The 15,094-nt window shown below is 46.1% G+C and overlaps 1 protein-coding gene across 1 annotated transcript; it reads right to left on the minus strand.

Moving 5' to 3' along the window:
• Window positions 1–202: 202 nt before the first annotated feature.
• On the minus strand, window positions 203–667 carry LOC136843429 (uncharacterized). The gene has a single exon (XM_067111889.1). It carries the CDS (start codon window positions 665–667, stop codon window positions 203–205), a length of 465 nt encoding a protein of 154 aa, XP_066967990.1.
• Window positions 668–15,094: the final 14,427 nt, after the last annotated feature.

The raw sequence follows: 15,094 nt of genomic DNA on the forward strand, positions 1-15,094 counted from the left end.
TGTAGGTAACGTCTGATCAAAGCAGCTATCTGCTGGGGCAGCTGAGGGGGCCCTGCCTTCTTGATGCCAGCTGGGGGGTGTGTTTGTCTTCTTCGGTGTTCTGTGGATGGGTGTGTTTTGCCCTCCTGCCCAGTCTCGGGGCCTTTGGGGGGTGCCCACGAGGTTTTCTTGCGGACGGGGTGGGCTGTGGGAGCGCCACCTTCTATGAGGGGCTTTGGGAAGTGCCCCCGATGTCTTCCTCCAGAAATGAGGGCTTGAGGCGTTCTATCGATACCAAGTCTTCCTTCCCGAGGATGGCCACCCGGAATGCCTTCTTGTTCCTCTCGAGTACGAGGAAAGGCCCCTTGTAGGGCCTGGTTAAGGTTGGACGTACGGCGTCGTTCCTGATGAAGACGTGGGTGGCAGAGGACAGACCGGGAAGCATGAAGGGGGACGTCCGGTCAGTATATGTCTGCTGGCAGGTGGCGAACTTCCCAACCCTGTCGTGGAGCCTCTGCGTTGTTAAGTCATCCAGGTCCTCTGTGATGAGTTCCCCTGGGAATATGAGGGTCTTCCTGAAGACCTTTTCTGCTGCGGACGGGTTGCCATTGGCTCTGAGGGCGGTCCTCAACCCGAGGAGGACCCAGGGCAGCTGGTACTTCCAATTCTTGGAGGTGCAACGAGCCATGAGGGACGCCTTCAGGGACCTGTGGAACCTTTCCACCAATCCATTGGCTGCGGGGTTGTAGGCAGTGGTGCTGTGGTGAGTGGTCCCCAACAGGCGTGCCAGGGCGGTCCACAGCTTGGACAGGAAAGCAGGGGGCCCCTGTCAGTAGTTATATGGTCTGGGACACCAAACCGGCTGATCCAGCTGGAGAGGAGGGCCTCTGCGCACGCACTGGAGGTGGCTTCTTCCATGGGGGTAGCTTCGGGCCACCTGGTGGAGCGGTCAACGACTGTTAGAAGGTATCTTGCTCCTCCTGATGGGGGAAGAGAACCCACTACGTCGATGTGGATGTGCCCGAAACGTCTCCCCGGCTGGGGAAAGTCGCCCACCCCAATTCGGTGTGCTGCCCTACTTTGCTGGCCTGGCACTGTATGCACTGTCTTGCCCAGGCCGTTGCATCCTTCCGTATGCCGTGTCAGATGAACTTCTCCACCAGCAGCCTGGCTGTCGTTCTGCCAGAGGGGTGGGACAGTCCGTGGATGATGTCAAAGACCAGCCGACAATGGGAGGCAGGCACCAGTGGGCGGGGTGGCCAGTGCTCTTGTCTCTCAGAAGTGTTGGCCCTCCAGGGCTGAGGGGTACGTCTTCCCACTTCAGCGACATGATGGCGGTGCAGTAAGCTGGAGTCTCTGGGTCTGCAGCTTGTTCGAGGGCAAGGTCCTCGTAGTCGATCCTGAGCTGCACCGTGTTGATTTCGATCTTCGAGAGGGCATCGGCTACTGGATTCTTCTTGCCGGGGAGGTACTTGATGGTGCAGGTGAACTCCGCGATGGCTGTGAGGTGCCGTTGCTGCCTGGAGGACCATGCACCCCCAGCTTCATGAAGGTGTGGACCAGTGGCTGGTGGTCCGTCCAAACTGTGAAGGCAGTACCCTCCAGGAGGAATCTGAAGTGGCGTACCGCCTGGTATACTGCAAAGAGTTCCCTGTCGAAGGTGCTGTAGCTGGACTCAGTGGGGCTGAGTTTTCTGCTGAAGAAGGCGACATTACTGGTGTCTGTTGTCAGCTGGAGGGGAGCACTGGGGTCCTGGTGGGCCAAAGCTGTTGCCTTGGCGAGGGCAGCCTCCATCAGGGAGAAGGCCCTTTGTTGGTTGGGGCCTCACTCTAAGGTCTTCAGACGGCCCTTGAGGATCTCCGTCAGGAGGGTCATTTTGTGCGTGATCCCAGGGATGAATCTCCTGTAGTAGTTGACCATTCCGAGGAATTCTTGTACGGCCCTGACGGAGGTAGGGGTGGGGATCCTGATGACAGCCTCAATTTTCGATGAAACTGGGCGGGCGCCTCCTGGGGATATCTCGTGGCCTAGGAATTCCATGTTGTCGATGCCGAAGATGCACTTGTCGAACCTGATGACGAGGCCACTCTCCTGCAGGCGCTGCAGGACCTTCCGGATGTGCCGTAGGTGTTCCCTGTGGGATCTGGAAAAAATTAGGATATCATCGACGTTTGCAGACGCAGAAGTCCAGGTCCCCCAGGATGCTGTCCATCAGTCTCTGAAAGGTCGCCCCTGTCTCCCTCATGCCTACGGTGGAGGAGGTGAAGATGTAGGACCCAAAAGGCGTGATGATGGCGGTTTTGGGGATGTCCTCTGGAGCTACTGGTACCTGAAAATATGATTTCAAGAGATCTAACTTTGAGAATATATTGGCCTTGTGGAAGGAGGCCTTTAGGTCCTGCATGTTTGGTAGAGGGTAGTGGTTGAGTTTTGTAGCGAGGTTGAGCCGCCTGTAGTAATCGCAGGGTCTCCAGGTGCCGTCCGCTTTCTGTATGATGTGAAGGGGGGAGGCCCATGGGCTGGGAGCCTTCTTGCATATGCCCATCCTTTTCATCTCGGCAAAGGCACTGTGGGGAAGCCTCCGGAACTTTGCGTGCGTCGGGGGGCCCCTTGTCTTGATGTGATGATATATCCTGTTTGGCAGGGGCCCCGGGCACCTGATGAAGCTCAGGTTTGAACACCTCCGGGAATTCCTTCAGGAGGGAGCTGTACTGGTGGGGAGCGAAAGAACAGATTGTGGGCTCCCTGGGGCCCGGCGACAAGGGCAGGGACTGGCAGGACTCGGTGTCCAGCAGGCGCTTGCAGTCGACTTCGACTGCCAGTCCAAAGTGGGTGAGGAAATCTGCACCCAGGAGCGGGGTCCTAACGTCTGCAATGATGAACTTCCACTTGTACCTCCGGTCAAGGATGGAGAACGACAGGAGCCTGGTGCTGTAGGAGAGGATGGGGGACATGGTGGTGGTTGTCAGGGAGGCAGCCAGGTCCAGCGGACATCTGCAGTCCTCTCTGGAAGGCAGGAACACTGACCGCATGGCCCCAATGTCAATCAGCATCATCCTGCCGGAGATAGTGTCGCGGACGTAGAAGCCTACTGGTGCGGGGCCACTGGGTGTGTTTCGGATGCTGCCGCCATGGTGGCCTGTGAGGGTGGCCGCCGTTTCCCCTGCTTTTTGGAGGGGAAAAAAGGCGGGGGGCTTCGCAATTTCGGGCAGCTTTACTGAACCTCTGGTGGTAATAGCAAAGCCCCGGCCTTTCCTTCTTCTGCTGGTGGGGTGGCCTCCTCCTGTCGATGGCGTTGATGCCCTCTGTGGTGGGGCCCTCTGGCTGGAGGCAGTTGATGGGGTGTGCGGGTGTGGACCCCGCTTCGCTGCCCTCGTGGAGTCCGTCAGGTGCTGCGCCACTTTGATCAGGTCCTCGACCGGCAGGGTGTGTGGTTCTGTGATCTGCCCACGGACCTCTGGGAGTAGCTGCTGTAGGAAGATCTCCCTCGACAGGCTAATCTCTTTGCGCCTGCCGCTGCTGTCAGTCTCGGGGAGGAGGAGGAGGTCCTGGAGGGCATGCCACGTCTCCAAGAGGTTCGTGACCTGCTGGGGGTTGATGGCGAGGTCGAGGGCGCGGGCAGCTCTCTCAGGAGACCGGCAGGGAGCAGGTCTCGACAGGAGCAGGTCTTGACAAGAGTGGCTTTCAGCTCCTGGAAGGTGGCAGGGCTTCGTCATTGTCGTCACCCACGGAGTGACCTTCTTGTGTATCTCCTCTGGTAGGGCGTTGATGGCGATGTCCGCCTTCAACACCTCGTCGGTCAGGCCTGCCACCCTGAATTGCCCCTCGACCCTGTAGAGCCAGGACGCTGGGTTCTGATGGGTGAATGGTGGCAGCTTTATGCTGGGGGCCGCCCTTGGTTGGTCCGTCAGGAGGGCCATTGTGTGGGGAATGGGCACCGGTGTGGAGGAGCATGCGGGAGGGGGTTGCGTGAGGGAGACGTTTGCCTTCGAGAAGTTTGCTGTAATTTGTATGTGGGTGGGGATGTCTGTGTCCATGCTCATTCAGCGCTCTCACTTGGAGTGTGAGGGAACACTCACGTCAATACACGCTTGGGAGCGTGCTGTGTGGGTCCGTTAATGATGCAAGTGATTTGCTGACGAGGGTCGGTAAAGCCTGAACGCTTTGTTAGAGAGCCGTAGTTAGCCTGTTAGGGTGTGGGTTGGTTCATCGGGCCAAGACTAAGTCGTCGTTTCGGTCCATTAATGGCTCTGGGAACCACTCCGGGGGTCACCACTGTGAGAGAGGTGCGAAATAATGAGCAGGAAGACAAGTACTGCTGGTTTATTAATGAAGCGACCCGCTTATAAAGCGGCGTGTGGACGTCTGCGTATATGCAGAGACTGCTGGTACAAAAATCTACAAGTGACCTGAGGTCAAACTATTTCTCTACACAAAACAGGACAGGTACATACAGAAATCATGATGATTAACAATAGCTGGTTGGACATAAAAATACTCTGGCACACATACGTGGTACAAGGGCAAATGAAGAGGTAATAAATATACAATTCACAATAATGATAATAAGATTGTGTTCGTTCAACCTTAAGTCGCATGTGAAGGCACTGCAGAAAACAAGGTGTTCATCATAGAGAAACCGTTGAGCGGGGACATTACAACCTGAGGTCAAACTATTTCTCTACAAAAAACAGGACAGGTACATACAGAAAAATAATGATTAACGATGTCTGGTCTGATGTAAAAATACTCTGTTACATATACATAATGCATAGTCAATTGAACAGACAATAAAATATACCATTCATAATAATGATAATAATATTGTGTTCATCCGACCCTGGGTCGAATGTGAAGGCACCGCAGAAAACGGGATGTTCATTACAGAGAACGCGTTGAGCGGGGACTTTACAAGTGAATACACTACCTTTAGAGAAATGTTTGATGTTCACGTTAACAGTCATACTGATTTAGATAACGTAACTAAGTTTACATATTTGCTTGGTGCCTTCAAGAAAGAATTGCTTAGAGTACTCAAGGCTTTAAGTGTAACAGCCGCCTGCTATGACATTGCATTAGGGTTGTTGTAACGTCACTGTGGTAACTAACAGCAAACGTTAGTTGTTTTGCATTGGCGACTCGCCAATATCATTGTTCCCAAATTCAATCGTGTGGATTTGAAAGATTTCTGCATTGAGTTGATAGTGTTGTTAGAGGAAATTAAATGCTTGAGTACAGTAGATGTGGGGCAGGGAATGGTCATGAGTTTAATTAATTAGAAGATCTCTCAAGGTGATGTATATTGTAAAGTTGTGGATTACTTGAGAAAGTGTGATTACACTTTAGATGAGTTTTTTGAGGCACTTGATTTCCTCATTAGGAGTTTGGGGGATAATGCGTTGCAAAAGGGAGAGGACAAGTCTGTAAGACCTAAGACAGTTGCATTTAAACCCCTCGTACTAGAATGTGTCCATTTTGCCAAGGTGAGCATTCAGCCAGCGATTGTATCAATCATGTAAAGTCCCTGCTCAACACGTTCTCTGTGGAGAACATCCCGTTTTCTGTGGTGCCTTTTCATCGACCTAAGGTCGATTGGAATATATATTTATCATCATAACTGTAAACTGTGTATATGTTATCTTTCTAAACAATCATGTATTATGTACAAGTAACGAGTTATTTATGTTGTATGTCAGACATTGTTGATTACTATGTTTTCTGTATGAACCTGTCCTGTTTTTTTAAGGAACTAGTTTGACCTCAGGTCACCTGTAAATCCTTGTACCAGCGGTCTCTGCGAACTACGCAGATGTCTGCATCCCACTTTATAAGCCGTTAGATTTTCGGCAATAAACCAGTGGTACTTGTCTTCCTGCTCATTATTTCCCACCTCTCTCACAGTGGTGACCCCTGGAGTGGTTCCAGAAGCCATTAACGGACCCAAACGGTGACTAAGTCTTGGCCCAATGAACCTAATCCATGCCCCTAACAGACTAACTATGGCACTCTAACAAAGCGTTCGGGCGTTAACCAACCCTTGTTGGCAGGTTGCCAGCATCATTAGCGGACCCACATGGCACACTCCCCCAGCGTGTATTGGTGTGAGTGTTCCCACACACTCCAAGTGAGAGTGCGAAAAGAGCATGGACGCAGACATTCCCAACCATGTACAAATTACTGCGAACCTCTCGGAGGCAGACACCTCCCTCTCGCAACCCCCTCCCGTGCGCACCTCCACAGCGGTACCACCGCCCCACGAGATGGGCCCCCTGACGGACCAACCAAAGACGGCCCTTAACATAAGGCTGCCGCCATTCACCAGGGAGAACGCAGCGTCTTGGTTCTACAGGGTCGAGGGGCAATTCAGAATAGCAGGCCTGACTGATGAGGTGTTGAAGGCGGACATCGCCATTAACGCCCTCCTGGAGATTTATAAGATTGCCTCTTGGTTGATGACGACGTCAGGCCCCGCCACCTTCCAAAAACTGAAATCCACTCTTGTCGAGACCTGCTCCCTGCCAGTCTCCGAGAGAGCTGCCTGCGCCCTCGACCTCGCCCTCAACCCCCAGCAGGAGGGAAACCTCTTGGAAGTGTGGCACGCCCTCCAGGCCCTCCTCCTCCTCCCTGAGGCTGACAGCAGCGGCAGGCACAAGGAAATCAGTCTGTCGAGGGAGATCTTCCTGTGGCAGCTACTGCTGAAGGTCTTTGGGCAGATCACGGATGTGTACATCCTGCCGGTTGAGGACCTAATCAGGTTGGCGCAGCAGCTGATGGACTCCACGAAGGCGGCCAAGTGGGTGACCATGCCCACACACTGCCAACTGCCTCCTGCCGGAGGACCCCACCACAGAGCCCGTCAACTCCATTGAGCAGAAAAGATCGTCCCACCAGCAGAAGAGGGAAGGGCCAGGGCTATGTTACTTCCACCAGAGATTCGGGAGAGCCGCCTGGAGTGCGAAGCCCCCTGCCCTTTCTTCCCTTCAAAAAACGGAGAAGGCGGCGGCCAAACCCATAGGCCGCCATGGCAGCAACAACAGAAATACCCAGGGGCCCCTTACAAGTAGGGTTCTATGTCCACAACGTGATCTCCGGCAGGATGATGTTGGTCAACACTGGAGCCATGCTTTCAGTGTTTCCACCTTCAGGAGAGGACTGCAGATGACCGCCGGACCCGACTACCTGCCTGACGGCCGCAAACAGGTCCCCCATCCTCTCCTACAGCACCGAGCTCCTGTCGATTGCCATCCTTGGCCGGGGGTACAGCTGGGAGCTCATCACAGACATCAGGACTCCACTCCTGGGGGCGGATTTCCTCTCCCACTTCACTCTGGCAGTCGACGTCAGCCACAAACACCTGCTGGACACCCAGTCCTGCCAGTCCCTGCCCTTGTCACCAGGCCCCAGGGATCCTGGCATCTGTCCCATTGCACCCCACCAGTATGGTTCCTTCCTGAAGGAATTCCTGGAGGTCTTCAAACCCGAGCTCCGCCAGATGCCCGGGACTCCTACCAAACATGGAATATACCACCATATCAAGATGAAGGGTCCCCCAACGCACGCGAAGTTCCGACAACTTACCCAACAGCGGCGCCTTCAGGAGACCAAAAAGGCCTTTGCAGAGATGGAAAGGATGGGCATATGCAAAAAGGCTCCCAGCCCGTGGGCTTCCCCTTTTCACATGGTGCAGAAAGCAGACGGCACATGGAGGCCCTGCGGCAACTATAGGCGGCTGAACCTGGCAATAGAACCAGACCACTATCCCCTGCCGAACATGCAGGACCTGACGGCCTCTTTCCATGGGGCCAGGATATTCTCCAAAATGGACCTACTAAAATCTTATTTTCAGGTCCCAGTAGCGCCGGAGGACATCCCCAAAACCGCCATCGTCATGCCCTTCGGGTCCTATGTCTTCGCCCTCTCCACCTTTGGCCTGAGGAACGTGGGCGCGACCTTCCAGAGGTTGATGGACAGCATCCTGGGAGACCTGGACTTCTGCGTCTGCTACGTTGATGATATCCTAATCTTTTCCAGATCCTGGGAGAAACACCTGTGACACATCTGGAAGGTCCTGCAGTGCCTGCAGGAGAGTGGCCTCGTCGTCAGGTTTGACAAATGCACCTTCAGCGTCGAGAAGGTGGAGTTCCTGGGCCACAAGATATCCATGGAAGGCGTCCGCCCAATGTTGTAGAAGGTCGAAGCCGTCGAGAAGTTCCCCACCCCGGCCCCCATGAGGGCCATACAAGAATTCCTTGTGATGGTCAACCACTACAGAAGATTCATCCTGGGGATTGCTCACACCATGGCCCCCCTGACGGAGGTCCTCGATGTTGTGGTGTAGAATAGATAGGGAAATTAGATAGAAAAGAGAAAGAGAGAGAGAGAGATAGAAAGAGAAAAAGTTAGGAGAGAGAAGGAGAGAGAAATAAGAATAAAGAGAGAGGCAAAGAACACAGTGATAACGCCCAAATGCTGTTATATCGTGTTATCAATACGTGGGATGTTTACATGAACCATTGCAGTATATCGTGTTGAAGCCATAAAAACAGTCGTAAAAGTGAGAAATAATGGCCTTGCGATTGAAGCTAACCAAAACATGAGTCAGCACAGCCTAAATGCTTACAGTAGCTGATTCTATAGCCCCCCCTTCTCAGGAAGGTGTTTTCGTGGAAGTTCCAGGAATTTGGGGTTTGGCTCAAGTGATGTACTTCTTCAACCTCCAATCAATTATGTGTGGGAGGGGTCTTTCACACACCCTCCTAAGATCACCTCCTATCAAGTCCTCTAAGGAGAGATTTGAATCACACCCACTACAGTCCTTCCAATCAGCTACTTGAAGGGGAGGCCTTGCTGATTAATCCTTCCAATAAGGCTAGAAGGAGGTGGAGATTGCAGGTAGCAAGTTTTTCTGAGGGTTCGACGAGTTAGAGACCGACGAGGAGACCAGAGTTGAGAACTGTGTCCTTCAAGGGAGAGTACGTCTCCCCTCGCTTCAGTGTTCCCCATATAGACTGAGTCAAGAGTGATTCGTTTTCCATCATTGTAACTTGTTAATTTTGTACTGATCTTTATAATACTAAGTACTAATTAAAGTGAAGAAATTACCGATCTCGTCTCTATACGCCTTTCTGAGAGATATCAATACTTAAAAATAATAAATATACAACGATAGCACATCATCCGCAAAGCGATCTGAAGGACACCTAGAAAGAAACCAAGGTAAGAAAAGAAAGACTAAATTCCATACAAACATACAACAAAGAACATAAAAGGGGAGAAGATAACCCTAACAATGGTGGCAGCTTATTTGGATCCAGAAGGCGAGACAAAACAAACGAACATTAATGAAATTATCAGTGCAATTATTTAAGTTACAGTGAAACAAAATTCTACAAAACAAACTTAGATTTTTTACGACGACGACCAACTATATCTGACGAAATAAAAACACTCCAGCGAACAAAAAGTTATGAATAGCAGCTTACAACAAGAACATCGAGTGTGAATAAAAACCGTTTTAGTGCGTCCCGAAGCAAAAACATTTTGAACTGTTACCGTCAACAAATTGAGCAAGACGCCGACAGCGATAATAAGCCCAGTGTTTGCGACATTGCATCGAGTGATTGAAGAAAAACAGCGCACAGACTTTCAACAAGATTCAGAAGGTGGAAAACGACAGCGGAAAAACAACGCAGACATAGTGAGATTTTTTTACGCGGATCTGACAGCAAAACACTCACCGCGGAAGGCACAACATTTAGCGATATCACGATATCAGCAACACAACCCAGTAAGGAATTTACTGTCCGCTCTCTCTTAATAAATAAGTGAAGATATATATATATTTTGCATCTTGCTATAAGATTGAAAATTAAGAAAACTCTCTCTTGTGAATAAAATTCATTTTGCATAAATACCAGCATTACTCTCTCTATGATAATTAATTATTTAGTAAATAATTTAGATAGGGAATTAGTTATTTTTTTCACTCGGTTGGTGATGATTATTTGAGAAGTTATATATATAATTTTGTGTAAATATTATAATGAATTTTAAAAGATACATGATGAAAGAATTTTAAGAATTTATTTTGATGGTATTGAAAAGGTTTTAATTGTGCTTTGATTCACTCAAATAGTTGAATTTAATTTTTTAATGTGATGAACAAGCGGTGTTGACAAATCATGACCAATTTATGGTACAATATAACGAAAGTTTTTTTATAGATTGATTTTGTGTCTAATTCTGCCCAAAAATTTTTGTGTCGTTCATTAGCAGATTTGATCGAGATCACTGTTAGACATTATCTTTAAGACCGGCGAGCTCTTAGAATTGGCAGAATAAGGTAAAGTTCAGACTCTTCGTTTTTCTGTGAAATACTAACAATGGTCTTTTAACCATATTTCAAACATTTTTGAACTTATGTTTTTACCATAACAAGACATTTTGATTTTGTGTGGGAACAATATGTAGCATTTTACTATTTCAATATTCTATTTTATTGTGTTCTATATTTTACCAGTATGCTATTTACTCATGCATTTTAGACTTTTCATTATTATGTTTTGTACTTATATATTTTTGGGAGTATTATCTGTGTTCATTTTTCCGACAGATGTCATGGGTGTGATTGTCAGGTGAAGACTTTGAAAGGCAAAACATGATGTTATCATGCTGGTGTGATCATAGAGAAGACAGTCGCAAACCTTTGCAATGTCTAGTATTTTATGTGGGAGACTTGAGACCAGACTTTACAAAGTCTATAATGGAATATGTGAGAATTTTTGAGTTTGCAGGCTATTAGCCATAATCAGATTTTTAGTTGGACTAAGACTAAATCTTGAGTTAGATGTTTTTTCTTAATTGACAATTTCATTTATGATGCATTTTAATCTTTGCTTTGTTTATTCATTGCTTGTTGGGTTGCTTTAAGTAATAAATCTATTTTTGGTAGGAAAGATTGAGTTTTCATTATATGACCCATTTCATTTCTTTAATGTGGAACGAGAGAGAGAAAAAGAAAATCCGTGATGAGAAAAAGAGATCTTTGTGACGTTGAAGAAAGAGAGAGAGAAATCAGAGGAGAAGGATAAATCTATCCAAGGAAGATAGAACAATCGGTATGCTACAAAAATGGTGTTCTTACCAGAACATCCTATCTGTTTCTAAACAGTTGTAACAGAAGATTTGGATAATTCATATAAGAAGAATTGGTGGCTACTTAAGTAGAAATACTGTCAAAATGTAAAAGATAATGGCAGCGATGAAAGTGGAAATACATAGCTAGCGTGAGAGTTTTAGTCGATTTTTTTAAAATAGACTAATTGGTAACGTTGATGCCCAAGGCACAGACGACCTGAGGCGACTGGGCCGTGTGTGTGATGAATGATTACCAGTTTTGAAAACTGCGGGTGTCATATCATTTTCAAATTACGTGTGAAAACCTAGGAATCTTTTTTTTTCCGTTCTGTTCGAGTATTGGGAGTGGGAAATTGTAAAATAGATCTGGGTGATCTCTAGAGCAATTTTGGGGTTAAAGAAATACCCAAATAAGTGTGATTAGTGGCGATTGTGAGTTAATTAAGTCTTCAAATCAATGATTCAACAAAAATCACGCCTGCTTTTTTTCTCTGCTTCGTCTTCGAGATGGCGACGTCACAGGTTGCACAGAGCTCATACCGTTTTCTGTTGGCAGACCGAGTGTTGAGTAACCCATTTTCAGTTTTTCTTTTAGGAGAAGCTAACTTTTGTTGTTCTCCCATTTTCTTTCTTTCTATTTTTTTGTTCTTATGTTGTTACACTCAGGTCGCTGAATTTTGCATAAAATGGAAGACAAGCAAGCCAGTCTCAGTCGGTCAGGTCATAAAGTTAACAAATTTTAATGCAGGCATTACAAATTTTAAAGGGACTAGTTGATGGAAATTAACACAGAATGTAGAAACATTCATTGAATCAGTTGATAATTACTGAATTCTAGAAGATTACGGGTTCGACTGATGCTTTGAGAGAAGCAGGCTTTTTCTTTAGATATAGACAAAGGAGACATTGGAGAACGAGCACTGAGGTTTCGGGTTCAGAAAGTGTAAAACTTGGAAAGAACTTCAGGAATTTTTACGCAGGTCGTATGGCGGAGTTGACCGAATGCAAACAAGTTCTGAAACTTCAACAAGTTTAAAGAACTAGGAAGGGTGATGATTCATTAATAGCGTACAGTGCAAATTTGATGAAATGGGTGAGATAAAGAAATCTATGATAAACTCTACATGGGTAAATGGAAATAAAATTTCTTTAGATAATTTTGAAAAACTGCTACACTTTGCTTGCCTTTTAACGTCAGTCCCAGATATAATTACAGATAGTTTTGATAAAAGAATTGATCAGGACACAGATGAATCCTTTTGTTTGCAGAGGTTAACAAAATCTATCAAAATGCCCGACTGAGCTAGTAGTTTTGTGAAGGGAAATGCTAAGATTTCAGCTACAGTGTCAAAACCGCAGAATAATGCGAACTCCTCAAATCTAGGAAATGATGCAGGAGCGAAATCATGCAGCACAAACAAAATTGAGAAAACCTCAGAGAGATCAGTAACAACAATTCGTTGTTTTAATTGTGATAAAATAGGACATAGTAAATCAAATTGCAGAGTGAGATATTGTTCCTTGTGAATCTTCAGACCATGGATGGAGATTTTGCTAAGGTGGAAAAGAATAGAGAATATTCAAGGAAACACGGGGTTTTTTAATAGACATGACAGGAGAATTCCACATGATGCAAGTTCTAGGTACATAAACGAACATCAGAATTTTCACAAGATAAGTTAACAAACACAGGATAATGAGCAATCAGGTCTTAGAATCACCAGAACCTAGGCCGATTGTAACGTGGATTTTCTAATGGCAGTGAAATTTCTATTTTCATTGATTCTGGTAGCTCAGTTAACTTAGTAAATGCTGACCTTTTTCACTCGAAGTTTCCAGAGTGTAAATTAGTCCCTACTAGTGAGACAGTGTGTGACGTACAAGCGAGGAAACTGAGTGTTTTAGGTTCGTCATTTCTTACACTTTGTATCGGCGGAAAAAGACAATAGTAGAATCATTTTTGGTCATAGAAGATTAGCCAATAGGTGAAATGGTTTTGCTAGGATACCCTTCTTGCATGCGACATAACATCAACATTCTTACGGGAATTCAGGGGATTACAATAGGTGAGCCAGGTTGTTTTGTTCCATATAACACAGGGAAAAAACTTGTGAGAAAACCTAAGACGCAGTCTGAGACATGTGTAACACAGTCATTAGAGAGTGAAGATATTCCACAAAAATCTTTCAAAGGATTTTTGTTGGAAGATATTGAATTGCAACCGCAGTTCCACATTGGTTAAAGTGTCGATGAAAGAGAAAAAGTTTCCTTCTCAAGTATGCGTTGTTGAGGGAACCGAGAAATTCAAAGACGTTGTGAGTACGGTGTCAGTAAATGAAGTTTCAGTCGCAGGCGTGAACTACAGTAGAATTAGTTAGCTATCAAGACTCAGCGAAAAAAATATCACAAGGGTACTTATGTAATTGATTTTGAAGAGTTTAAGGAAGAACATAAGATTAGAGTTTTTGTGAGACAGTAACACGTTTCAGGATTAAAAATGCAAATTCAGAAGTCAAGTTCTTCATGAACATTTGGCTAAAGCTGATTATCCTGATGTATTCAGATAAAGTAGAGAAAGTGTTGAAAGAATATTTAGATATCATTGCTTTGAAGGGAGATAAATTAGGAGTTACAGATGTTTTAGAACATTCAATTCCTCCTAGAGAAAGGTACAAATCCCATATATATTCCAGCATTATCAGAATTCCCAAAGAAAGATCAGAGAAGAAGTAGAAAAGGAAGTTTCAGAGATGGGAGTAAAAGGGAATTATTAGACAGAGCTCTTCCCCTATAATTTTCCTTTTATTAGCGGTTCCTAAGAAAGACGGTAGTATCAGAGTTTGTGTAGATTTTCGTAAACTGAATGAAAAAACATGCCCAGATAGATATCCTGTAGCTTGTTTGCCTGATTTGTTTGTTGAGATCGGTGGCAAGAATATATATTCATCTATAGATCTTATGCAAGGGTTTTTACAGGTTCCGCTTTGGAGAGTAGCCAAAATATACAGCATTTTCGGTACCAAAGGGACATTACGAGTTTAATAGGATGCCTTTTGGATTACAAGGGTCCCCAATAACATTTACTAGACTGGTTAACACAGTACTTCATGGCTTGTTAGGAAAGTCGGTGTTTGTGTACATGGATGACATTCTCATATGCACAGATACGATTGAAGAACATCTAAAGGTGTTAAAACTAATCCTTTGTTTTACGGGTTGCTGGATTAAAGGTCAAATTTTGCCAAATGTGAGTTTCTGAAGAGAAAAATTGTCTATTTAGGTCATGTTATCTCTAAAGAGGGAGTCAGAGTGAATGATGAGAACCTAAAGCCATTGTGAATTTTCCAGTTCCCAAAACCAGGAAACAGATTCGTTCGCTCCTAGGTATGTCATCCCGAAAACTAATTTTTTGTGCGGAATTTTTCATACAATAGCGTCTCCATTGACAGATTTGTTACAAGAAGACGTTAAGTTTGTTTGGGGTGATAGTCAGAATTAGCTTTTGAGAAGCTTAAGAACGCTTTGGTGAACCCACCTGTTTTGAAGAGTCCAGATTTTAGTCAACCGTTCACCTTAGTGACTGACGCGAGTCAGGAAGGTATAGGTGCGTGTTTGATAAGAAATTTGAGGGGAAATTACACCCAATTGCTTTTTATAGCAGAAAGTTCAAAACGCGTGGTAGTAACGAAAGGCTGATGTCAAACAAGGAGGCTTTCGCAGTCGTCTCTAGCCTTGTTCATTTTAAGATGTTGTTGTTGGGAAATGAAGTTGAGATTTTTACAGATCATCAACCGTTGTTAGAGAGACTTTTTAATAAGCCAAATTTGTCGCCCAAGAGAGCGCGTTGGTTTTTGACATTGAGAGATTTTGATGCAAACCTCAAATACATTGAAGGTAAGCATAATGTAAACCAAGTGCAGATGCATTGAGCAGATATTTTCCAGTCGAGGATGAGGAGTAAATCCGATATCCTGTGTGG

The sequence above is a fragment of the Macrobrachium rosenbergii genome, chromosome 2 (genome assembly GCF_040412425.1).
Source record: "Macrobrachium rosenbergii isolate ZJJX-2024 chromosome 2, ASM4041242v1, whole genome shotgun sequence".
NCBI classification, from domain to species: domain Eukaryota; kingdom Metazoa; phylum Arthropoda; class Malacostraca; order Decapoda; family Palaemonidae; genus Macrobrachium; species Macrobrachium rosenbergii.